This window comes from Malus sylvestris, chromosome 7, assembly GCF_916048215.2.
Source record: "Malus sylvestris chromosome 7, drMalSylv7.2, whole genome shotgun sequence".
Classification (NCBI taxonomy): Eukaryota; Viridiplantae; Streptophyta; class Magnoliopsida; order Rosales; family Rosaceae; genus Malus; species Malus sylvestris.
In genome coordinates this window covers 3,330,998-3,356,447 of record NC_062266.1, presented here as the reverse complement: position 1 = coordinate 3,356,447, position 25,450 = coordinate 3,330,998, and the positions used below count along the sequence as shown (strand labels likewise).

At 37.0% G+C, this 25,450-nt stretch overlaps 3 protein-coding genes across 6 annotated transcripts in view; 1 reads left to right on the top strand and 2 right to left on the bottom strand.

Annotated features, from left to right (window-relative positions):
• The window catches only part of LOC126627656 (PH, RCC1 and FYVE domains-containing protein 1-like), a 36,866-nt gene that overhangs the window by 8,000 nt on the left and 3,416 nt on the right, over window positions 1-25,450 (top strand). The gene's annotated exons all lie outside the window — the stretch shown is intronic.
• On the bottom strand, window positions 768-7,058 carry LOC126627655 (F-box protein At3g54460-like). Of its 2 annotated transcripts, XM_050297162.1 has the most exons (9): window positions 6,314-7,056; window positions 3,350-5,866; window positions 3,047-3,260; window positions 2,664-2,945; window positions 2,508-2,567; window positions 2,273-2,403; window positions 1,896-2,010; window positions 1,316-1,466; window positions 768-1,153 (listed from the first exon to the last, which is right to left on the bottom strand). In XM_050297162.1, exons 1-8 carry the CDS (start codon window positions 6,850-6,852, stop codon window positions 1,320-1,322), a joined length of 4,005 nt encoding a protein of 1,334 aa, XP_050153119.1. In that variant the 5' UTR covers window positions 6,853-7,056; the 3' UTR covers window positions 768-1,153; window positions 1,316-1,319. The 2 variants fall into 2 exon arrangements, with proteins under 2 accessions (XP_050153119.1, XP_050153118.1); XM_050297161.1 differs by lacking the exons at window positions 768-1,153; window positions 1,316-1,466 and adding an exon at window positions 1,475-1,671 and having other exon boundaries at window positions 6,314-7,058.
• LOC126627657 (flowering time control protein FY-like) lies at window positions 11,035-21,384 on the bottom strand. Its single transcript, XM_050297168.1, has 18 exons — window positions 20,816-21,384; window positions 20,337-20,428; window positions 19,748-19,816; window positions 19,504-19,608; window positions 18,016-18,111; window positions 17,522-17,604; window positions 17,357-17,428; window positions 17,189-17,286; window positions 16,010-16,069; window positions 15,859-15,919; window positions 15,689-15,776; window positions 15,504-15,567; window positions 14,753-14,831; window positions 14,117-14,206; window positions 13,092-13,180; window positions 12,183-12,700; window positions 11,731-11,967; window positions 11,035-11,630 (listed from the first exon to the last, which is right to left on the bottom strand). Exons 1-18 carry the CDS (start codon window positions 21,078-21,080, stop codon window positions 11,562-11,564), a joined length of 2,235 nt encoding a protein of 744 aa, XP_050153125.1. The 5' UTR covers window positions 21,081-21,384; the 3' UTR covers window positions 11,035-11,561.

Below are 25,450 nucleotides of genomic sequence, written 5' to 3'. Positions count from 1 at the left end.
ATATGCCGATACGCCAATTCAGGAAAGAAAGAGAAAAAAGTAATTGGCAACAATTATTAGAAATAAATTCACTTTTTCTGGGACATATTAATGGTGCAAGGCTCAAAAGTCAAAACGGACCATGTGTTCTAGTTATTAGGTTAATTTAAAATTTAAGTTTTATTTCTTTTTTAGATCTAATCACATTTGTTAATAAAAATAAATAAAAAACAAAGGAAGAATAAACAACCACCCACAACGCACAACGTGGGTTTGAAGATACATTTAAAACATATAAAATCATCATATTGTTCCTATGTTGTATGGGTAGTTGTTCATTGTTCTTCTCCATCAAAGCGAGAGCATTGTAGGAAATATTGAAAGCTTCACTATTTTTACCTTCTCACTTTATATATATATATATATATATATATATATACGTGTTATTTTTTATTGATTTTTATTTTTCTATAAATTTTGATTTAGGTAAAGGAGAAAAGGGAATATATGGCTTTCTCAACTACGGTCAATTTTTCGATTACATAGTCAAAGGTGGGGTGGTCAATATTAATTTTCTCGAGACTATAATGATGGAACTGGCGTGGTGACAAGTGAAGTCGAGGTGGATATGGAGACGCTTTCGCCGAGTTTCCTGTGTGTGGGTATGGTTGGGTTTTGGGTCAAGGTAGATGACAGGTGGGTTTTTTTTTTTTTTTTTTTTTTTTTTTAAGGTGATTTTGAAATTATATTTCTTCCTATTTTATTTGAAAAAATATTTTTAACAGAAATTAGATACAATGTTCTTAATTGGCTTGCGAAGATAAACACGGAGTCTAAATTGGCCAAATTAACAACACGAAGGCTAAATTGACCGAATGGGTATAACACATGACCATTTTGACATTTAAGCCATGATACAATGCTACAATTGAGAAATAAATACATATATACTTTATATATACACACAATGACAGGATGCTCCCAAGCCAAGTCTGCAAAGCAACTTGTTACTAAGAGGTCGTGTGCCCACATAACCCGGTCCTAGGATTTGTAAGCCAGTTCAATTTTTGTACTGCTTGAAAAGAAACCAGCGTTGGCAAGACGATACCAGCAAAAATGGTAGTAATTCAAATGCTAAAATGTTATCGATGGCATGTACAAGATGGTCGCATTCCTGCACGCGAAAAAATAAATGTATGAGAAAACCAAAACCTTCAACAAAAGAAAGTGCAAGTACGATTGACGAAAAGGTCATATCCAAATTAACACCCTTAGGCAAAATGAAAAATTAAGTTCGCGTCAAAACTACCCGAATCGAGAGAAATCATGCACCAACCTTTTTACATCTTTGAATTTGTCCGCACAAAGCTAAGATGAGACAGATAATTGCTCTCGGCAAAATCATGTAACGAACGCTGAGTTCGTGCCCCTACAGGTTCAGATTTTCCAGCCTCTTCCTTTAAAAATCTTCTGCACTCATCAGCATCCTGAAGCAACATGAAGGAAAGCATATAACAATAATTCCTAATATTGAAACCTTAGAATTTCAAAAAAGTATAAATAAACTATAGAAACATACATATATTGCAAGAAAGTAGGGGTCATACATGCACATTGCCCACCCAACCATAGAGACAAACAAACACACGACCACAGGGAAAGAGGAGCGATAAAAAGAACAAAAGACGAGAACTGTCACGTTATATAACGAAGTTTCAGTGAATATTTTCCAAAGTTCTTAATTTCAACTGAAACATATATGTGGAATGAAATATACGATATTTTATTTTTTAGGAAATGCAGTAATTTATATACTTATACTCTGACAATCATATAGAGAATTTATCAAACACCTGCTAAATGTTTTTAAAAGATAGCTAGAACACTATGAACTGAAACCACTGGTATGAGTTTACCTGTAAGAACTCCAGCATTTGCTCTTCAATTGTACCACGCATTGCTAGAGTTTCCACGTGTATTGGACGAGTAGCACCCATACGATGAGCACGACTAACAACTTGTTCCTCCATGCTAATGACATTTAAACCAATAATAGAACATATTAATATCATAAGGAAACATAAATTTATTGACCATTGTATTGTAATTTATTGAAGCCACTAATAACAAGAAGCCTTGATCTTTGAAAAACACAGGTTAGAACTGAAAGAGAAAGTTCCTTTCCAAAACAGAGCTGAATTAAGCAGTCAGACTTTTATTTTTATTTTCATATATTTTCGGTTCAAACTAAAAAAAGAAGAGAACATGATAATAGGGATTTAAGAATGATAACCTCCTGTCCCATATTGGTTCCATTAAAAATACATGTGTCACAAAGCTCAAATCAAGGCCCAATGCAGCACTTCCATCCATCAAAAGAACTGTGCAACTAGGATCATGCTGGAACATGGCCAATGACTTCATCTGAAAAAGGAAAGTATATTAATTATACACAAAACGAAAAGAAAATTAACTGAAAGCACACAACAAACAAGAAAAAATATATAATTCGAGAGGGAAACATGTACCTTGTTGCTAGCATGCAATGGGCTATACATCCCAGCATATTTAATACCAGCAATCGCCAACTAACCAAAAAGTAAGAAATTCAAATCCCATTACTTGCACAGCCAGAATCATATAATGGAAAAAATCCATGAGATAGTATGGTATATATTACTCACCTGCTGTTCAATAACATGTATATGCTCAAGAAATTGAGAAAATACCAAAACTTTTTCCAAGTTTGTCTCTTGAGTCTTGGTGCTCATTTTAAAGTCGTGGATTTGCATTGATCCTTTTGAATCACTTATCTCAGACAGTATATTTTCAGTGTGCAAGGAATTATCATTGCAATCTGGAGGGCAAAAAAATTTTCTGTTAGCTTCCTGCAATGCTTTCAATTTCTCTACAATATAGGCGACTTTACTGCTAGATGTTGACTGCCAATCAGGATCCCAGTTATCCTACATAAAAACCAAAAACCCTACATCAGCAAAAATGGTAAAACACAAGAGACAAATAACAAGCTGAAAATAGTTCAACTTGTCTTGAGAGCCATGCTTGCCTGTTTATATGAGGGTTGTAGCTCAATAAGATCTTTAGGAACAGGCCATTTTGGATTGAGATTTTCTGGTCGAGCTAATTCATCAGGAGTTTGCATCTCATATAAATTGCCACAGCCAGGAAATGTACACCGTTCACTGTCCAAAGCAACACAATCGAGGCACAAAAGATGCCTACATGGCGTAATGACAGGTAACCGACACCATTCCTTGCACCTGATAAAATAAAAATGCAATCTCTAATCAGTAATCATATTTTATCTGCCCAAGGTGGGAGTGCGGGGGTTGTCAACAACAAATATTACCTCACACAGTTGCCGCCGTAAACAAGATAATATTTTATATAAGCATACTCCTCTGACATGGGATCTAGACCATTCTCAACTAGAATATCCATCGTTTCCTGAATATCTTCACCAGCTTCTGTTACTTTTATATGCCCAGCCACGCAGCACGATAGCCTGACATTTCCAATAGTTGCACTTCGAAACTTCCATTGCTTTGGATTCAAAAGACTCTCAACATGAGAAGGATCGTTCCAGTCAGCCATTAATATATTACGCCGCACTGTAACTACCAATTCGTTGTAACTTCTTGCATGTTCCTCGGTAAAATCAAGATAAGTAACTTTCTTGATGCAGGGTGGGATAGCCAGCAAATCTACCTTTCTTGCACTAATCATACACCTATGCAGTAAATGCAACAAACGTGATTGTCCTTCTTCCATCTTTGCTTCAAAAGGCCTAAGAATCCCAGCTTCCCATGATTTATGATTCTGCCCATAAGCTTCCTCGTGAAGGAACTTGAGCAATGGTTGAAGATGTGAGAGTTGACTGTTGGGTGTATTAGGAGTTGGAGTTCCAGTCAATATCCAACGGTTTGAAGCCATCAATGAAACTGCCATCTGCATTTTGTTTGTCAAGCTAAGACTTGAGCCAAGAGTGTGCCCCTCATCTAGCATGACTCTAAGCCAGTGCACTTGCATCATTGCACTTTTCTTCCGAAGGCCCCACTCTGCACTTAAACGGTTGAATGTGGTTATGACAACATCATAGTCCCAGGCCAGACTGTGTGCAGAAGGCTTCCTATTATCATTCCAAACGTAAACTCGTAGATGACCAGGCCTTACATGCTTCTGAATTTGAGTGTTCCAATGATCAACTAAATTTGATGGAACAACAATTAGGGTTGCCCTAGAAAGATATAGCCTGACTGAATCCAATGGTGAACAAAGAGCAATTCTGAGAGCAGCAACGTCAAAACTCATATTGTCAAGATTTCGTGGGTAAAACCACCTATTAACACCCTTTTCTACTCTTCTTTTGAGACCAAATGCTTGAAATATTTTTTGAAACCCATGGGCATCTTCACCAGGCGCCACGCAAGTGCTCATGAAAGGACTTCGCAAACCATTTGTCTCCATTGCCGAGAGCTTGTCAGGAGAAAGGTTAGTCAACCAAATTAAGGATTTCTTTGTTATGGAATTTATCAACGCATAATGCTCTTTAAGCACACTAACGAAGAAACGAACATTTTGTTCCTCTCCTCCAATGGTTCCTTTTGTGCAAAATCCCAGTAAATGTGTTATTGGAAGGCAATTATCCCAGGCTTCTTCAGGAACGCTACAACTTTGGTAGAAAGGATCAGCATTCATGCTACAAAACCATGCTTCACTAGCATCAGCAATACTAGCTGGAAGCTTCCGCCACTTGCAGCAAGCATCACACTGAACCCAGGAGTCCTTATAATCATACTTATCTGCCTTAACCTTCCTAGGCCTCCTTTTCCTAGAACTTTTGCTCGCATTGCTAGATGCACCTTCAAATGTGGGAAAAAGATTTTTACTGATGCCGCTCAAGCTCCTGGTGCATCGAACCCCACCCACTGCTGGATCGGAGTATGCAGCTGCTGGTGTTTCCATTCCTTTACCATAAGGTCCAGGACATGAATTATTAAATCCTGTAATTTTCTCATCATGAAGAACTAGCCTGGCTCTTTTGGATCGTTGGTATTTGGAATCCCAAATATAATTTTGAGAATTCTGACCGCTGTCCCTCTTTTCCATAAGCATCCTCCTGTCAGCAACATAATCACCATTAAGCTCATAATAACCACTTCTTGGGTCACCATTATGTGTACACCAGTTGACATGTACCCCGACTGGTGGATTTGCCAGTGTTCCCTGTGTCTTTAGAATAAGGGAAAGAGCAGTTATAGTCTTGCCTAATCCGGGCTCATCACAGAACATTCCCCCATGAAAATCATTCACAGTGGGAGCTACCCCAGTGTCTATTTTCCCAGAGATGGTGTTTATGTAGAAAGAAAATCCATCTTCAGTTGAGAAAGACGAGTACAAAGGATGTGGCAGGATGTCAGCATTTCTCTCACGCTGTAGCATCCACTCTACTGCTGCCTGCTGATGAGGAAAAAGTTTAAGTTTCATGCATGGCATGATTGAGACGGCCAACAGTCTCAGATGGCAGCAGGTTGCAGACACCCTAACAAGGTCAGTTGGGTTAAGTGCAGCTAGAATATTAAGTAAAATGTCATCAGATATCTCACAAATACCAGATCTGCAAGAGTCGTCACAGGATTGTATTCTAGAAGAACCAGCTTTTCCTGTTTTTGCAACACTAGGTAAGCTCTTAAAAATTTCGTGAAGTTCAAATAGCCTTTTCTTTGAAGTATCCGTGAAATTATGATGCAGCTTGCAACCGAAAACGTGACAATCTGAAAGATTCCATATGCTTCTGTTAGCTCCTAAAGTATTTTCAAGATAATCTCCGCTGTTGAGCATTGCGCTTCTCTCTCCCCAGTCAGAACTGCAAATTAACGTTGTTGAACTTGTTAGGGTGAGAGGAAAGATAGAAAGGTTTTCAATTTAGGGTAAAGGACCCTTGCAATGAATCGGAATCAACCAACTGCAACCACGCATATAAATAAAATGAACGAAAACAAATTCAAAGTGGCAAAGTGGATAACTTTAAAAAAGTAAGATGACATATGTATATGCTTTTTATTTACAAGTGATCATTTTTGTGGAAAGGAGCGTGAGAGCGTAATCCTTCGGCACACAAACAACCCAAATATTCGATGCATAGCATCGGAACCAGAGCCTAAATTATCGAAATGCAAGCCATAACATAACTAGGAAATAAAAATGTTGATACTTGATACAACAATGTTATTTCTACCCGTCTCAGTCCTCTCTTTTTTCGGTTTAACAATTGCGAACTAGTTAATCAAAACGAATGGATATACACATTTACCTCAAATGTCGAAACAGAGCTCCGGCGATGGAGCCGGATCTCGGGAACTGCCAGCCAGCCAGCAATGCAATTGGGAGATAGACATCGACCAGCACCACAGCCCTGACCTCTCCACTGACTCCAGCCTCAACCCGAACCAACCGAGCATCGATCATCAAGCACTTGTTCACAACCAATGCGTGGAGCTGGTGCACCACGCTAATGCTCCCGTGCACCAGCCCTATGCTCCTCCTGCTCCTCCTCATCCCAACATTCTTCAACCCCGCCTCCGGGTTCCTCCTCTTCCTCCCCAATTCCCGAACCAGAACCTCGCATTGCTTGGAGTCCTGAACCGGGATGACATCGGCTGAGGGAATTGAGTCCACGGGGGAGAGGACGACGCCGTTTGGGGAAGTGAAATTGACGTCGGACTGGGAAATTTGAAAGCGGGTGCCGAAAGGTGGGGTTTGGCGGGGATCCGGGGAGGAAGTGACAGTGAGAACGGCGCAGAGGAAGCCGCAGAGCTTGTGGTCGGAGAACGACGACGTATCGTCATCCATTGAACTGAATTGGGGATGGGGGTGAGAGATAAGAGGATTAGGGCACAGAATTAAGGGGACATTGGGTGATAAATTAGGGTTTTGAAATTCGAACTGGAAGGCAATTAGGAAACGAAGAGGAGGAGGATGTGATGATTTGATGGGCGCGGAGAGGGAGTTTTGGTGTTTGGCTAAGGCTTTTGTCCTTTTGTGGGGCCCGCTTTGGAGGTGGTTCAGTTTAGATTTAGTGGACTCTTGAGTCTTCGACTCACAGAATATAAAACCGCACGTGGTTCCGAGTTTTACTCGCACCTGCAACAATTTTTTTTTTTTCGTTTTAAAGAAGGGAATTGTTGACTTGACCGCGACAGTTTACTATTTTGGAAGTTGAGAATACTTACCCACAAAGACATTTTAACTTCTTTTGGTCACTATGATGTAATTTATACGTGCTATAAATCAAATTTAGAATGTATTATATGAAGTACAAGTTTGAAATTCGTCTACATCCATTGGGCCACCCTAGTGGTTTGCTTGCACTTACAATTAGTTTGGTTATATTTTAAAATATAGAGAGATTAAATATTTTATTTATTTCATAGATGAACAAATTTTAATATAATATCATTCACACACTCATTTATACTTCTCATACAATTCTTTTATTTTTGGGTCGTCGATTGAAAAAATTGAAGAAGATTAATGATCAAGACTTAATAAGGTACGTGTGAAGAAAAAGTAGGAGTGTAAATAGTTCTATCCAAAATTTACTTATGTGGTAAGTGACAAAGAGGCAGCTGCTAGTGCTAGTACAGGAAGGGGGGCTTAGTTTCCAAAAAAAAAAAAAAAGGAAGAGGGGCTTTGTGCTGAGGTACTGAATCTTCACGTCCCGACAAGAGGACTGCTTGCTGTTAGTGAGGCCGCTTCTGCGGCGGAGGGAGGAATCTGCTTCTAGTACTGCTGTTCACGTCGGCAACCCTCGGTTCCCAAAGAGAAGCTGTCATTCTTAAAGATAAAGATGGCGTTGTATTAGTATAATCTCCTAAGTGATGATCCAGAGGGTGGATTGCCAACCAATGTATCTTCATTGTCGATGATGGATTGCGAAAACTTCAAGCCTTCGTTTCAGTAGGGACTGCACAGACTCACCTGTCTCACAAATCTCACCTTGGTTGTCAGGACGTGCCGAATGGAATATAAGCTTGAAATTCGCCCACACCGGTTGAGCCACCAGGTGGTTTACTTGCACTTGCACTTGCAAGGTTATAGTCCCTTTTTTTTAACAAAGTTATAGTCCTTTTTAACTCTTATTTTACAGAGATGACAAAAAAGGGCAAATTGAGAACTGGACTTAGGGGTGGGCACGGCGCGGTTCTATCCCTAAATCGGAATCAGAACTAAAAAATATCAACGGTTCGGTTGGGTGTGGTTCCATTTATATTTATTACTAGGACATTATGGTTCGGTCTACACCAGCTCCTATTCGGTTCTTGCTGGTTTACGGTTTCGAATACTAAATTATTTGAACACCAAATCATCATGCATTCAAATACATCTTCTAAAACTGATTATATAAAGTTGCATACAACACATATCCTTTTTAATGCAAATGTCTTTAGCCAGTGGCACCAAGTCAACAAAAAGAGACAATTAAAAGAAATATGCATTCGTCAGTCAACAAAAAAAAAATCAAGAACTCCAGCAACATTAGTCTCCTAATATTGGTACCACCAACAACAGCAGCAAGCAAAAAGAAATATTCAAATAACATTAAAGGAAATATGCATTGGTCTCTTGATGTTGGCAGCAACAACAAGCAAAAACAAAAATCCAAATGTCCTTGGCAGTGGCAGATTCTTTTTCAAACAACAGCTCCTGTATACAATCAAACAACATATAATCAAATCAAACAACTTATTTCAGAGAGCAAGCAAAATCAAACAACTTCTTATTTCAGAGAGCACGCAAACAACATACATCAAACAACAAGCTTACAATTCAAATTAGTAAGGAAGGTGCTAAAAAACTAAAGTTACATACATACCATCAATAATAAAAGATGATAAGTTAGGACTGAATAGTTTCTAAAGTCCCAATGCTAGATGTGCCACCATTCCTTTTTTCTAGAACATATAAAAATCAAGAACTCATTAGAAAATAAGAAGGTAAGCATGCAACAAAACAAGAGAAAAAACAAAAACAAAAACAAAGTAATGAAAAATAAATATTCACACATGTTTCAAGTGCTTTATAAAACTCTATATCTTCCAAGATTGTCTCGTCGTCTAAAATTGAGATGTTATCTGACATCAACCAATTTTGAGTACAAAATAACCTCTCTACCATTAGCGGAGTCAATGAAGAACGATACGAGTTCACAATCCTTTATCCTGTTCTAAAGGCAGATTCTGAAGCTATCGTTGAGATCGGAATTGCAAGAACTTCCTTTGCAATTAGTGCCAACACTGTATTTAACACCATTCAATTTCCACCTATTTAAAATATCAAAATCTTGACCCACTTCCACTTTTTCATTGCGATCTAACAAGTACCTATCAAACTCATGCTCTGAGAGCACGGCATTACATGCTTCAACTTTTTTTATCCAACTTTTATCCATTTCGGCTCGTTTTTTCCCCCCTTCCATGTTGTAGTTGTAGTACTAGTAGTATTAGAACAATATTAGCACTAGAACCACTTGGTTAGTTGGAAGAAGGAACATATTCATCATATAGTTTCAAGATTAGGCTGTTTACCTCATCCTTCTTAGCTATGGCTTCATCAATTCTACACCTGCGACGCTTCAAAATATGTGGCACTATTACAATTTAGGCTACACATCACTCAACACGAGCTAACCTCACAAGAATACAGTAGTACGACAACAAAACAAGAGTAAATTTTAATTCAGACCAAGAGAAAATGGAAAACCAGTAGAACTCAACCATATTCCTAATCTCAAATATGAGAAAAAATAGAGAAAATACCAAGGACGGAGGACAGAGGACAAAGAGTCGTGAGCTGTCGCGGAGAAGGGATGACGAGTGCCATCGCAGATAGACCTGGCATTTTGAACCCGACCTGTTAACCCGACCCGACCCGTTAATAGTAGTATTTGGGTGGATGCTTAATGGGTTTGGTCGCTAACGGGTGAACCCGTTAAATAACCGGTCACTTTGGGTCAACCCGTTAGCACCCGTTAGTTGAGGATGTTTTAGTAATTTCAGTAAAGTCTTAACAACAAAAAATAAACTCTATGAAAAAAAAATAATAATAATAATTGTTAACGAGTGTTAACGAGTGAAACGGGTCAGGTTCGGGTGACCTGTTAGCTTAACGGGTTAGGTTCGAATGACCCATTAATTTAATGGGTCAGATTGAACCCGACCCAAACCCGATAAACTCGACCCGTTTACAGGTCTAGTCGCAATAGCTGAGGTAGTGGGCTGCCTAAGGAATCGCTAATATTTTTGGATAGAGGCTGTGAGTGAAGTGGTCGGTTGAGTGAAAAAAGAATGAAAGTCTAAAAGTGTGAAATGGGGGATGTGATGCCGTGAGTGAGGTAAGGGTGAAGTGGGTGAGCCCTAATTAGGATGGGATCCACTGCTTTGCAACTTGGTGAAACTAATTTTCAACCTAATATACCATGACATGTGTGTATATATATAATTAATTAATTAATTAATTATAATAAAACGGTTTGGTTCCGTCCAGTTCTTGTTCATTTGAAAATGAAACCAAAACCGATTTGAACCGGTCTGGTTTGATTTTTGACTCAAAATTGACTTTTCCGGTCAACAAGGTTCTTTTCGGTTTTTTTTTTCATATGGTTCGATGCGATTTTGCGGTTTGACGGTTTTTAAGTCCACCCCTAACTGGATTTTCGAGAAGTGGAATGCTTTAAGTTTTAGGGAGCAAAGTGAAACTATAATTAAGCTTTGAAACGTATGTTACTAAGACTCATCAGAGTGATTCGGGCAGAGACTCAAATACATGTGGTTTTGGAAGGCCAAATATTTGATATACAACGGTTAGCTCAATATTCGAGGTAATTCATGTTTAATTCAATCTAAGATTGTGTAATGGTGCCAGACACTCAGTGGCTCTTATGCTTTTAAAATTCAAATATCGTGAATGAAGAGATCATCAAGACGCATACATGGAATAATTTTTCGAGCCTATCCGTTTTTTTCAATATCTTAGTTGTTGATGCAAACATTTCTATTCATATTTAATTAAATTTCGATTTTTTGACAACAAAAATCTCTACTGATTACAAGAACATGGCCACTGATTTCTTCTTCTGGTCTAAATTTCTCATTCAAGGAAAAAAAAAATAACAATACAAAAGCCAAAACGAGCATAAGACAATTCAAATAAAATCTCCTGTTTGCTCAAGCAAATCTGTATCGACGAGTCGATTCTAGGCCGCAGTACATAAACAAAAACGAAGACATACATCCATACTCCAGCTTCGGAGGAGCTTCCTTCCACTCTGTCCGGGGTTAACCGGGATTTGATGGCAGACTAGAGAAGCCATCAGCGGACGCACAACGCCAAGTGCAACATTTCTTTTTGCTCGACCAAAGCTATCTCAACGATTCAATTCCATGCTAAGGTAAAAACTACCAAGCCGAATGACATGATTTACATGTAAACAAGCTGGCCTGAAGAGAGGGGGAGAGAGGAGGTAGGGAGGCTTAAAGAAGTTAAGGCCGATATAAAATAGTCTACTGAGGTGTTTGCCCGTGCGGTGGTGGCCCTGGTGGAGGTTGGGGCATGCCAGATTGACCCCTAGACTGCAATATGCAAGACAAGGACACATTAGCTTTTACCGAGTTAATGTTGAGATTTATGAAAATTTCTGTACCACCGAGGTAAAAAGTATTGTCTTCTTACCTGGTAAGGATTATAACCCGGATGCATGGGAATTTGCCCAGGTTGACCCCGGTTGAAGGTGCCACCCTGAGGATACATTTGAGGTCCACTTGCATTTGTTGGGCCCTGCATGTTTGGCATACCATTTGGAAAACCTCCACCGCTTGTAGGTAGAGATCCCGAGTGCATTGGGTTCATGCCCATAAAATGACCTTGTGGCAATGGGTGACCCATCTGATTCATTGTACCTTGAATTCCCTAAAGAACCAAACTAATGTTAATTACCACCGACTATGAGATTTTTCAGGAGTACATAGTCAACCAGGATCGTTCTGAAACCGAATGCAATCTTTCCCTATTTCTTGAAATAAGAATATATCTAACTTTTAAAACAATATTCCAGGCAGATCCAACTTATAAAAATAAGATGCGAATAATGTAGTAAATAATTCTGTGAACTAAAGAAGTCATACCATTGGCATTGAATGTGAGGTAGGAACCGATGAAGGCATAGACAAAGATCCTGGCCCTGAAGATGGCATACCAAGTGGGGGCATTTGGGGTGGCGGTCGATGTAAATGAGGATGCGGCAGCAAGGGTAGATGGGATGGAGGCTGCAGCTGTGGCATATTTGGAGGTGCCATAGGCACAGGGGGCATTTGTTGCGGGTGACCTTGGTGTTGGTGTTGCTGTTGTGGCATCTGTTGAGGATTTTGCTGATATTGTTGCTGCTGATTCGCAGCAAGAAGAGAGGGGTGGGGACCAGGCGGGAGAGGAGGAGCACCTAAAGGCATTGAAAGTGCATGAGGTTGCTGTTGCTCCCCCTGATTTGATGCATCAAGAGAGAATGGCATAGCAACTCCAACACCTGGAATAGTTCCTTCATTTCGAGTCAACCCAGGAACAAGTGGTCCAGGAGTTGGTGGTCCTTCAGGTACTGGAAAATTACCAGTCATGCGACCACCAAAAGCAGGGTTTTGCTCACCATAACCTGAGAAAATAAAAAATAACATGATGCACTGATCAATTCCGGATACATTTACCTTAATTAAACCTAAAAACTCAAATGCAGGGTGTGGGCAGGTGGATTTTTGTGAGTGCGCGCACTTATATGTGCATTTTTCTCTTTAATATCACCCCCTGTACTTAGCATATAGAGTGTTAGGAGCATGACACCCAAACTTGAAAAAAAAAACATCCTAATATGCTGACAACATTAGTTATTTTTTAAATAATAATAATAAAATACCCTCAAAGGGAAATGTTGAATCATGCTTGGTATTGCACAAATCAAACTTAAAATGCTTAAAATATGACTTCTAGTTGATAAGATAACGGCTATATAGTTCCCCATTTTGATTTTGGGGTAGGCAAAGTACTACCTTGATTTTGGCCGGGGTTAAATTTATCCCGACCAGTGTCTCCTGGCCTATTTCTGCACCAAAACCTCGTAGTGTGATCATTGCTACCACTGCAGAAGAACAATACAAGTAAATGAAGCCACTGCCAATCCAAAAGAGTAATTCAGATAATTGTGCCCTAGCTTGTTGAAAGTACACCAATATTATTCCGTATCACAAATCTAAAACATCAAGGTGGTCCTTGGCCAAATATTAGACACGTCTAAACTTTTTAACAAAGCCCAATCACTATAGAATTTGGATTTTGGTAAAGGTAGACAAATACATAACTTATGTTAAACAAATTAGAGCCAATCCATATGTTAAGCGAAACAACCCAGGGCACATAGAATGTTCTTATACCAGAAACATGCCTCTGACAAATCACAAGGTTTCAAAATAGATGGTTCCCATTGATCTAAAATTCTAAGCAATTTCTGTACGAAATTGCATTACTCTCAAGTAGCAAACTCGTTATGACATGTAATGCTCCCCTTTCATACAAAAAGTTCAAAACAGCAGCCTCACAGCCAGCAAAGTGATTAAGGACAAACCCAATAAAGTTTCTACTCTTCAGCAGGTTTCCTATATGGTTAGTTCCCTTAAGATTCATTAACAAAGAAAAAGAGCAAAGGAAAAAAATCGCCAGAACATCTTAGGATCACCACTAAATCCTAGGACAAAGAACTATGTCAAAAATTGTATGCTTTAATGAGATAGCTTTTGACACATTAGTATTCACCAATGGAAAATCAAAGGTAGGCCATAATCTCTTTAATGAGATAGCTTTTGACGCATTAGTATTCACCAATGGAAAATCAAAGGTAGGCCATCTTCGAAGATCATTTTATAAGTAAAAAACCTTAATTTATAAATTGAATTGGCTTTGGGTGCATTCCAATTTTGGCAACTTTCACAATTCACATATATAACATAAAGGTTTGAAAGGGGGTAGATCCTAATAATGATAGAACGAAAAACACGTTACGAAGACATGTAATACATACCTGCAGAGAAGGTAACCAATAGGATGCCACGCAAGATCCCACACACTGTGATCATGTGCATTAGGAATTTCAACCTGGGGAGTTTCATGCCTGTGCATCAGGATATTTTAACTTTCAGAAACTTCCAAGTTATAACGAAGATCCATATGAACATAATAATAGCAATTTATACTGAAAACTTGAAGATATCGTCATTTTCTCCAGTCGTCTAAAAGGACATGGAATGTAATACGGCTTTGCAATAGAGTAATTTATATTTCACAATTATTAACTCATAAATATTTTACTATTATTTTTCCTTCACTTAATTACTTCTAGCATTTTCTGTGATACTTAAGTTAAACAATGATACTGTCCCTTCTCCCCTCAAGATGCTTCTTGAAAAAAGATTACAGTTCCCCTATATATGACTAATTTGGTAAATGGTTGCCGTATAATCTTATAGAGTTAAAAGATGGGTTTTCTTACTTTCTAAATCATTCATTTCCTTCTAGAAATACATACGTGTTGCAACAAAGACAAGTAGGTAAAATTACAAGGTTTAGAAAATACATACGTGATGCTTAATGGATTGAGTAAATTATAAAGGAAACTGAAAAGATCATAGAAGGTACTATAATTGAGCTTAGAATTTACCCAACAAGCCAATGGTAAATGGATCCATCAGAACTCCCACTGACAAAATATTCTTCATGAAACGGATGCCAAGCCAAAGCTGACAAAATTTCAAAGAATGATAACCATAAACTTTAATTAATATATTTAACACAATAGCTTTGGCCCTCCATTGATGAGGCATGAGCATAATAAAGATGCAAGGGAAATGGAAGAAGTTATCCAGACAGCAATATTTTGCAATACTAATATTATAAGTTACAACTGACAATAGCTAAATCACTGTGAAGCTCATCCATGAGAAATTTAATAAGAGTCAACAATAATGACGAACGGTACTTATAACAGAACTACAAATAATAAAAGCAATCAAAAGGGATGAACAAAACAGGATACTTGGGACCAATAACGCAAAATTTTGAGAAAATGGATTATAAGAGTTTGATGGGCGAAATGGAGGTAACTTATAAATGATAACAGTGGATGAAACTTCCCAGGTTCAAATTCCTAATATTTGGGCCTCAACATCTTTTCCACTGTTTTCAACTGTTTCTTTCTCTTTATTTTTTGTGAAAACTATTTCTTTCTCTTTAATGTCATTGTGTTTCCTATCCAAAAAAAATGTATACAAAGATAAGAATATTAAGATGGATTGATCAGGATAACTAAAAAAGATAAATTGAAACACCAAGATATCAAGGAAACATCGAAACACCTATAAATGACAAGATAAGAGAAACACTAAGGTGATATGAGAAGAAACTTCACTGACCGGTCACATCCTTTCGATGCCCACGGAAGGATGCAAGTTCCTTCATGGCCCTTATGTCATAAACCTGAGCATGGAGTGCAACAATATCAACAGCCATAAAAGGAAATTATAAATTTTCAAAGAACAAAAAGATCCATTATCAATTTATGTGACAGTGCAGAAGAAAAATAAAATTAGCCACCAACCTTGATGATTTGATCCTTCGAAGCAGTTAGCACCCAGTTACCATTTTGGTTCCATTTAACTGAGAGCACCATATTTTTATGGCCATGACTGCAAAGACATGCATAACATTTCAAAAGAAATTTAAATAATAAATAATTCACAGGTTTAACTGCAATATTTCTCTACTTACAATGAACAGAGTTCTCGCCCTGACTTAGCATCCCAAAGTTTAACAAGATTATCTTTCCCACCTACAGTATAACCCAACCATATTTAAGTAATCAAACACTGACTTACAAAAAGATCTCAATATCAACTAGGAAGAGAATTTTTGCAAATACCTGAAACTAGTAGGGATTTAGTAGGGTGCCAGTCAACACTCTTCACATCCCAACCATGGCCTGCCTGAGTTCAAACCACAAAGAGTAATTCTAAGGTTACTCCATGCACTTCTTAAGCACGAGAACATGACGTCAACAACTTTATAAAGAAGAAAACTTAATGCAGTTATGAATCTAAGATAATCTGTTCTTAGATTTTCTGCTTTGAACCCAATAAAGTATGCTAATAATAGACCAACAACATATCCCGGGTACTGAGAACGCAACATGCTTTATGCATTTAGACAAAGCTAATCAAAGCAGTCCTAAACTTATGGACTGGGGATCGCTTCTTAAACAAGATTTTGTGTCCTTCGAAGTTAAATTTTAGTCAAAACCCCTTTTGGTCTAGCTAACCCAACATTACACCCTAGTAATACTTCCTGACGCTTAAGGGGGAGGGAGGGAAACAGCCATAACAGCTAGGGATCCTGCAATGCGAGATCTCACTTAGAAGCTTTATTACTCAAGAGCCAAAACACATACTGAAATAGGTAAACAAGCTCTCCATTCACAAACATTTGAGGAAATGCACTCTTCATTTCATGAATTTGTGATTTTCAACCGGCCATAGTATATGTTTTAACTTGGTTGATATGATGTATCTCAAGTCATACTAACCCAAAATATCTTAAATATAGCAACTTCCACTTATCAACAAAACAAAATGTAAATAAACAGACAGGACCTAGCACACTTCAGTTTACTGGGTATCAAAATATGTAATGCAGAAAACAAGAAATCACCAGAAACAATCTAACACTTCGAAATAGAGTATATTTTTATCACAACATTCCAATGCACTGCCAATACCAGAAAATTTCTGGCAGACAACCAGGGCTACCAATTATGATAAAGCTGTAGGTTGAAAAGGACATCTAGATCCTAAGGTTTTCCTTTACTAATCAGAATGGGAAATGTACATAAAATACTAAATAAAGATAGAAAATATTATATTAAGATGAATTCACATAGAAAATGGATGTCTATGTGTTTAGAACTTTGGATGAAGGGTTTGCATGTCTTTTATTGTGCAGATAACAACATATCAACAACCTTGAACAGAAGTACTTGAATTGAACTAGGAAACCATGATCAACAAGCTCAGTCTATATCCATTGTGTAGTCAAAGCACTTTACCAGTTAATGTGCGCTCTTCTTGGCACCGTGCAAAGTCCCAAACTTTAACAGTATTATCATCAGAGCAGGAACAGAACTTCAAGTCAGTCTTGCAGAAGCTGTTAAACCAGCCCAGTTAACAAATGTCTCAAGCAGAATGAATTATCTTACGCATATGTGAGAATTTACCTTAAGTCACGAACAGATTCTTTATGAGCAGATTTATTGGCCTTTACATTATTCATATTGTTCTGCCAGTACCTAACGAGTACACCCATAATTATGAACACATTAAACTATCATAATTTTCATTTAATGGAACAAATTAAAAATTAACATCTAATCTGTAATTACTTTATTGCACCGCCATCATCACCAGATACCATCCAATTGTCATTATGACTCCATACCATAGACCTGATTGCTTGATCATGAGCCTACAAATTGAGGAAACAAAATCAGCTCTCATTCTGACATCCATTGGACAGTAATTAAAAGAAATGGACATCTAATATTTTCTTATTTCTTCTTTTTTCTTTCTAGAAGAAACGATAGAATTTTACTAAAATAATAGAAGGAATTACAACAAGTGGATAAGAAAGCCACCAACTAGCAAAAATAGCTATGACCTCTCAAGTAGGACTACTTTAAAAGTAACTAAAGCTGAACCAAATTCATTTTACGGCTGCTAACACATTCATCACTATATAAGAAAGAGAGTAATCCCTGAACTCATTCGAACTGATGCCCAAAGGGTTGCCTAGTATCTTACTCTACCCCATAGTTCCTCTATACTCCCACTCCCTTATAATCCTCAATAATTCTTCTATTAACCTGAAGAATTTAACCTGAAGAATCATTTCAAAGTTAAATGATTGCCCATTCCAAAGAGTGAATTCCCCACTTTGAGAGCCAGTAATAAGACGCCTTCCTGTAGGAGTCCACTGTGAAAAAATAAAGACAGGACAAGGTCAGTGAAAATTAGAATGAAAGCTCAACAAAAAAACCAATAAAATAACGTAAAAAAATTTCTATTATCCACCAACCAAGTTGAATATTATAAACCCGTTATCTTCGAAATATGAGAACACTAACGGGTTTTTTTTTCTTTCTGGTTCACGGCCCCAATAAAGAAGACGATCTAGTTCTTTTACATAGGAAAAATAACTGGATGAACCACCACCCATTTTAAAGTCTTCACCCACTAATTTTAATATTCCTTGCATTCTAAGGGTAGATAATAATGTGATGGATAGACCTGACGCCTAGAGAATTAGCAACAGCAAGTAATGTTACTACGTTACTTTTTCTACACAGCCAAGACAGTAGCATGTAATCAGAAATTAGTACCAAGCATTTCAAATCAAGTGGGGTCTATTGGAAAATTAATCCCCATTGTTGTGGCAAGCATACCCAATAGAAAATAAATTGAACCGAGATGACAAATGAGTAAAATGCAGCAAGAAAGAGCACCAAGATTTATGTGGTCAGCGAAAACCGCCTATGTCCATGGAGAGTGTTTCCCTCTTCACTATAATCAGAGGTAAAATACAACCGTAAAAGTAAAACCACTCAAGTGTTTAACACCAGAGCCCGTATCCAATAGGATACACCCCTTGTACACCCTCTGTAAAACCCGTGTAGATCACTTTCACCCTAGAGAAATATCCTCTCTAGTAACCCAAGAGTAATCCCACTCTCGCAACACACCCAAGAGTAAATCCACTTTTGTATCCCATGCACTCAGATAATTCCCATCTGAGCCATACTTCAAATGACCAAGGCCTCCACTTTTATATAGGCCTTAAGAGAAGCCTCGTGAAATTGCTAGCCACTTCCTTACACCAGTACACCGACTTGCATTAAATACATGAAATTTCACCTAGTTGTTCCACTAATGGAACTCTCTAGAGCCACCCAAATTATCCGCCAATACACCAATGCATCAGTCAAATAACCACTGTATTAGTTACAATACAATGCCAAGTGCCAATCATGGGAAATCAAATGCATGTCTTCCATATTATCAATACATGTAATTCCACATGCATTCATTGATGTCAGATGTCAATCAAACAAAAATACTACCAAAGTGATAGTTGAACAATAATATTATTCATTACTCAAAAGTGGTTGGACAAATCCCAGCTATCAGTCACACCTCCCTCTGAAATGGGGATCACCAAGTTCAAATCTCCCTCCAAACAATATAACTCCAAACTCAAAAAGAAACATCAACAGGCTCAATGAAGGATGGAACAGAAAAACAAAAAAACGCAAACAGGAAGAGGATTTAGATTTTCTTTTAACCAAATCTGAATCGTACTGAAACTTACCAAAACCCGATTAATCGAACAACGATTCTTGTTTAAAGAAGTGTGTACAAACTTTGCAGCAAAGCTAGTGGATGGATTATCTGAGTAGGCAACTGGAGGCAACATCTACACCGAAAACACAATATTCAAGTAAAATGAACATATAAGCCAAGTTCAGACAAAAATTGGACTACCATCGTGCTTCCAGTTAAGAATTTCTTAAACACAGAGAAAAAATGAAATAAAAATAACAAGGACTACTGACATCAATTGCTGCTGCAGGTGTGGGTTGCAATACCGTTCTATCTCTTGCATCGCGCTGCCACATTCGAATCTGAACACAATGATAAACGATTTTAAGATACTTAATCACTAATATAAATTTGCATGTTTAAGAGACAATGACAACGAGCATCCTTAAAGGCTCTCTACACCTAAAAAAGAAACCTATATATCCAAGGGACAGAACTTAGTGATCTTTCGTGAATTTAACATCTGTGTGGGAGTTTATTTTTAGTTTCAGTGTGGTGTTTGCTGTTCTGATATGCACTTCGTAGGGGTTGTGAATCATGATTGGACCGTTGTAGAGAGGTCCGTTGGACTGTTTTCTGGCCCGGAACAGATGTTAAAACCATGGTCATTTTAAAACCTTCCTTCAGCAAGTAGATAACACCATATCGCGCCACACGTAACTTTTAAGAACATGGGTTCATATAACATAGAAAAGTTAACAAACAAATGCAAATCAAATTACATGTACCCGTCAAATAAAATGACGTCTTGCTGAAATGATGACTGTAGGAAAGTCAATGAGAGATGAACAAAAGTAAAATGCAAAAAAATGAAAACTTTACCTGCATATATCGCACAACGGTGCTAGTATAATCAACTGCCCTCCTGTGTGTAAGCTTTCTCATCCTTTTTCCAGGAAAACTGTCACCATGAGCTGTAACAAACAAACCACCTCTCACTAATTTTAAACAAACGGAATATTGATTAAATTCTGCACCAAGCCTCTAAAATATTAAACCACTACTTTCAAATATTGTTTACGCCTTTGGCCTCACTGGCGCACCCTCATACATTGCAAATCTAAAGAACTTCATGATCCAAAACCAGTTCTAGGGGTTTAATTTACAGATTCTTTATCCGAAGCCATGTCGCTTTAAAACTGTAAATCCAAAGTTGAAAATCCCCAAATGCAACCAATTTCTTGTTTAGGTGCTTTCATACACTTCAAATTCTTTTATTTTCTTCTCCATTAATCTCCAACCGGAAACCAAAAAGAACCACAACAAAATAGCAAAAGACAAAGGCATAATTTGGTACCAACCATCATAAGGAGGAAGAGGAGGAGCGAGCCCAGGTTGGTTGTGATACTCTGGAGGCATATTAGTTGAAGAGGCCGACGGCTGACGCATCATTGGGGCCGGTGGCGGCGGCCCCCTATGAAATTCTCCACCTTGCTGCTGATGTTGCTGCGGATGTTGCTGCTGATATTGCTGGTGTTGTTGGGGATGCTGCTGCTGCTGATGTTGCGGGTGCTGCTGCTGAAGCTGCTGTTGGTGGTGTTGCTGTTGTGGATCAGGGTACATCATTGTCGCCCCAATTCAAAGAACTAACCCTCTGCAGACGGAAAGTACGAATCCGAGAGAGAGATCAAATTTGAAGGAAGAAAGTGAGAAATTCGAGCATTCCGAATACGAAAGCGAGAGCTTGTTGTGCTCTTCAGGCGGGGTTAGGGCAGTGAGGGGTTTTCAGTTAGGTCTCTGTGTTCGAGCGGATTCATGGAGTCAAATTGGGCTGAGTTTTGCCTTCACAAACATCCAAAGCCGTTTGGTTCCATCCAACGGTGGAAATTACTGTTCGACGCGGAAAATGAACATATGGGTGGATGTAGATCGGGGAACTACTGCGTATTTTGAAAACTATATTTCTTTTAGGGTGAGGGATTATTATGTTTTCAAAAAGGTTTTTTACAAAGATTTGTTTTTTTTTTTTGCCCACTCATCTTTGTTTTTTGTCCCTCCAGGTTTAGTAGTTGAGCTTCATGTCGACGAGGATTCTTGACAAATTTTGGTATATATTTCAACGATATAACTCTTATTCTACCCTTATTGTACTTTGTTTATGCTCTGACATTATGTGTGAATTGGGTTCTTTCCCGCTCATTGGCACACTCATACATTTAGGCATTTTAGGGTTTAAATTTATTCATGTTTTCCACATCACTACACTTTATGGCTACGTCACCCTCCAGGTGTCAGCCAGCACAGCTCGATTTGAAGTCCATGTGGACATTCCGAGTCAGGGTGTGTTAGTTTGAGAGATTTTTCAACGTGACTGTAATACGGAGCGGTAAGTCATATGTTATTATTATATAAGTGGAGGAAAGTTTCTTTTTCAAGTGTCCATTAACTTGTATACTGACGTATGGTGTACATACTCGTGTTCTAGGCACGTTAAAACATTTCTTTACTAATAGAGGCCGCTAGTAGACGAGTTTCGGATGATGAAGAATCGAACCTACTTAACTCTTAATCAAATGATAGCATAATTGAGTGGGGAGGCTCAACTTTGAGTTCTTTACTTCTTTTTGCCTTGAATGCTAAGGACTTCAAAAAAAAATTGCAAGTAGAAAACTAACTCACAAAATGAAAATGATTTAAAGAGAGGAATTCGTATTGAAATACTTAATAGCTATTATCCGAGGGGAGGAATTTGTAATGAAATACTTTGTAGCTTTTATAAGAGAAAATTATAAGTGGAAAGCTACGTAAAAGGAGAAAGCAAATAAAATCAAGAGCTTTGCCAAAGAAGACTTGCTTTGTTTTTTAGAGATCTTGGAGAAGGTATGGTACTTCTTCACCAAAACTATTTGATATGAGAGAGATTTGGAGAAGGAATGATACTTCTTCTCTTTGAAATGCTTTGAAAAAAAGCTTGCTTTCTATGTAGAGGTTTGCTCTTTGAGAGACATTGAGGGCTCATTTGGGAAGCTAAATGGGATTGAGCCTTAAGGATATGATTTGATTAGTAGAGACATATAAGACAGGACTTGCAACCCATATACAAGGTTAAGTTAGATAACTTACTCTATTGTAAATTCATAACTCATTATGTTCAATCTTGTTCATCTCATATTTAAACACAACAAACAACCAATTAAACTCAAGTCAATTTTAATTGATTACAACATATTCTAATCAGTGCACCAAACAATCCTTGAGAGTATTTATTCGTAGAGAGGCAGGGCTTTCTCCTTTGCCCATACTCTTTTTTATATAGTGCTCCATGATGCCTTAGGTCTTCACCTATCTTTATCTTTATTTTGTGTCCAAAATGATAAAGCTCTTACATTCACATGATTTTTACCACACAATGATCTTAACAAACTAAAATGGGCTATCTCACAACAAGACAATGTGGCTTTGCAAAATCCATGTGGACCAATATCTTTTATATATAAAGCCAGTGGCCCAATTTTGGGGTCACGGCTTCAACAAAAATATTATGACGAGAATGCCCCTCAGCCAAAAAAAATTATAACCAGAAAAAATAAATGCATAAAATAATCCAAGAGTAATTTTGTAAATTTATTTTTTAATATTTTTGTCCAACGACAACAACTCTAAAATTGGAAGACAAATGCTTCCATCACAGCAGATGCGCCGTCATCGCAGATCCGCGACCACCGTTAAGAGAAAGAACCCACAAATAATTTTTGTCAATTGTCAATAATTTTGGTTATTTTGAAATATTCGTTGAATTGAGAGTATTTTTGTCAAATCAACCCCTCATTTGAACTGGTGGTTGATTCAATTTAACAGAGATTTTTCACATAAGGACCAAAAGGACAATCTCAAGACTAAAGTGAAGAGTTATGACAACTTTAGAGACCATTTTAGCTCAAAAACTTTTTTAAAATACATAAACCATTTCTTATCTTCATGATCACAAAACATTGGGGAAAATGTTATTCGCACTCCAAAAATCTCATTCTACACTCCTCACAAGTGTATTTTTCTTTTCTAATATAGAAAGTTTGAAGTGTAGAATGAGATTTTTAAAATGCTAAAAATAATTTTCAACATTGGATCCAAATTCAATCCATCTGTATGAGGACCGGTGACAGCTTGAGTCCACCATTCCCCACCTCAACAATAAAAGTGAATAAAGTGATAGAAGGAGAAATGTTAATAAGACTTTTTCGAAAGTGAAACTCTTTATGAATTATCTGTCATCTTACATATTTTGCATAATGTTTTATAAAATTGCAGAAAAAAATAATATTAAACAGTAAGATGACAAAAAATTTATAAAAAATTTCCACTTTAAAATAGTCTTTCTAAGCATTTCTCGTGATAGAAGATTGGAGTGAGCCCACTAAATTCTTCATCACAATGTTTCTTTTTCATGGATTTAATTAAGGGAGTTTTAACGAAACACTTTCGGTAATGTTCATTTTTAACAAAAAACCACAATTTTACTCTTCCATGGTATTATTCACTACACCTTTATTTGTCATTTTTTATTAAAACTAAATTTTTTTGGACTTTTCGCTAGTTTTCCTTTTAATCAATGGCATGATTAGAACTATTTTTTGAAACATTAAAAGTTGTTTCAAACAATTATAGGCTGTTTAAATTAAGCTTAATAAGAAATTTTAAAATGCTTATAATTTAGAAATGCGCTTTACACAAAGCACTACCAGGTTTTTTTTTCCTATTAAGCATTGATTCTTTCTCATAAAAGTAATTTTTAATCAAATTAGCAAAATTACTTTCTAGTAAAGCAAACGACAAAGGGTCCAAAATCATAATTGCTGTATATATAGTTAATTCAATATTCATTTTCATAGAATACCATTATTATAACCTCCGGTTTTTATGCAATAATATTTTAATTATATTAATGTAAATGCCTAAACAGGAGATTCAAATTTAAGTAGAAAATGGAATCACATTGACCGTGGTAACCAAAAATCGCATACTTTTATGTGATGTTCTTGATTTGTTGTTTTGGTTTGGATAAACCACTTTGGTTATCCATTGCATTGATCATAGAGGGAAAAAGTGGGAGTCTCCATGGATTCTTTCTCAATGTCACCTCACAGCTTAACGTAAATTCTCGTATTAATATTACAAAATATTGTGCCAAAAACATGATGTGGCAGAAAGTTTATAGAAAGTTCCACTTTTAAGAAGGTCCCATTAGACCATCTCCAAAGAGAATGTCAATTTATAATAGTCAATTACAATTGATAATTAATGTGGCAATCTGAGTCTTATGTCAAATTTTATACTTTCCAACCAAATTGTCAAATGTTATATCTTATTAACATAGAGCTTTAAATGGTTGATTTATTAAAAAATTGTTAAAACAAAATTTTGATCGGTGAAATGTTAGTGGAATAAGGGACTCACTTATTAAAATTAATTAAAAATAAATTTGATGTTGATGTCAAATTTGACTTCTATTCACAAAAGCTTCAAATACAGTCAACAAATAATATTTTGATTGGAAAATATTTTTATGTCAAATATGTACAATGACATCTCCACTGAGGATTTGACATCTTTTTCCATATATGCTCTTAACATTTTTCTTGAATAAAATATATTTTCAAAAAAAAAATGCTTGCTCACACATATGACTTGCATAAAACAATAATTATATAAACCATTAAACAACAGAGTAAGACTTAACAAATAATAATATAACCCAAAGAATAAATGATAACCAATAAATTAACATATATTGGAATTTGTCAGTTTTTGTTTCACAAATTAAAAATTGCAGGAGAAACATAACAAGAATGACACCAAAGCATACGATACACGCGTACAACAATTATCAACTTCTCATGCTTATTGAAAAGAAAATTAAAAATTCTGATGAGTATTGAATTGCCTCATTGTTAAGGTCTTTCTTTTAAGAACAATGCTTAATTACTCAGGGATAAGTA

Coding starts and splice junctions, on each gene's coding strand:
- LOC126627655 (XM_050297161.1), bottom strand. CDS start 6,852: ATGGATGACGATACGTCGTCGTTCTCCGACCACAAGCTCTGCGGCTTC. Junction 5,867..6,313: donor GCTCTGTTTCGACATTTGAG/GTAAATGTGTAT, acceptor GTTAATTTGCAG/TTCTGACTGGGGAGAGAGAA. Junction 3,261..3,349: donor TACGGCGGCAACTGTGTGAG/GTAATATTTGTT, acceptor TTATTTTATCAG/GTGCAAGGAATGGTGTCGGT.
- LOC126627657 (XM_050297168.1), bottom strand. CDS start 21,080: ATGATGTACCCTGATCCACAACAGCAACACCACCAACAGCAGCTTCAG. Junction 18,112..19,503: donor GTTCGATTAATCGGGTTTTG/GTAAGTTTCAGT, acceptor ATTTTTTCACAG/TGGACTCCTACAGGAAGGCG. Junction 14,207..14,752: donor ATTTACCATTGGCTTGTTGG/GTAAATTCTAAG, acceptor CCTGATGCACAG/GCATGAAACTCCCCAGGTTG.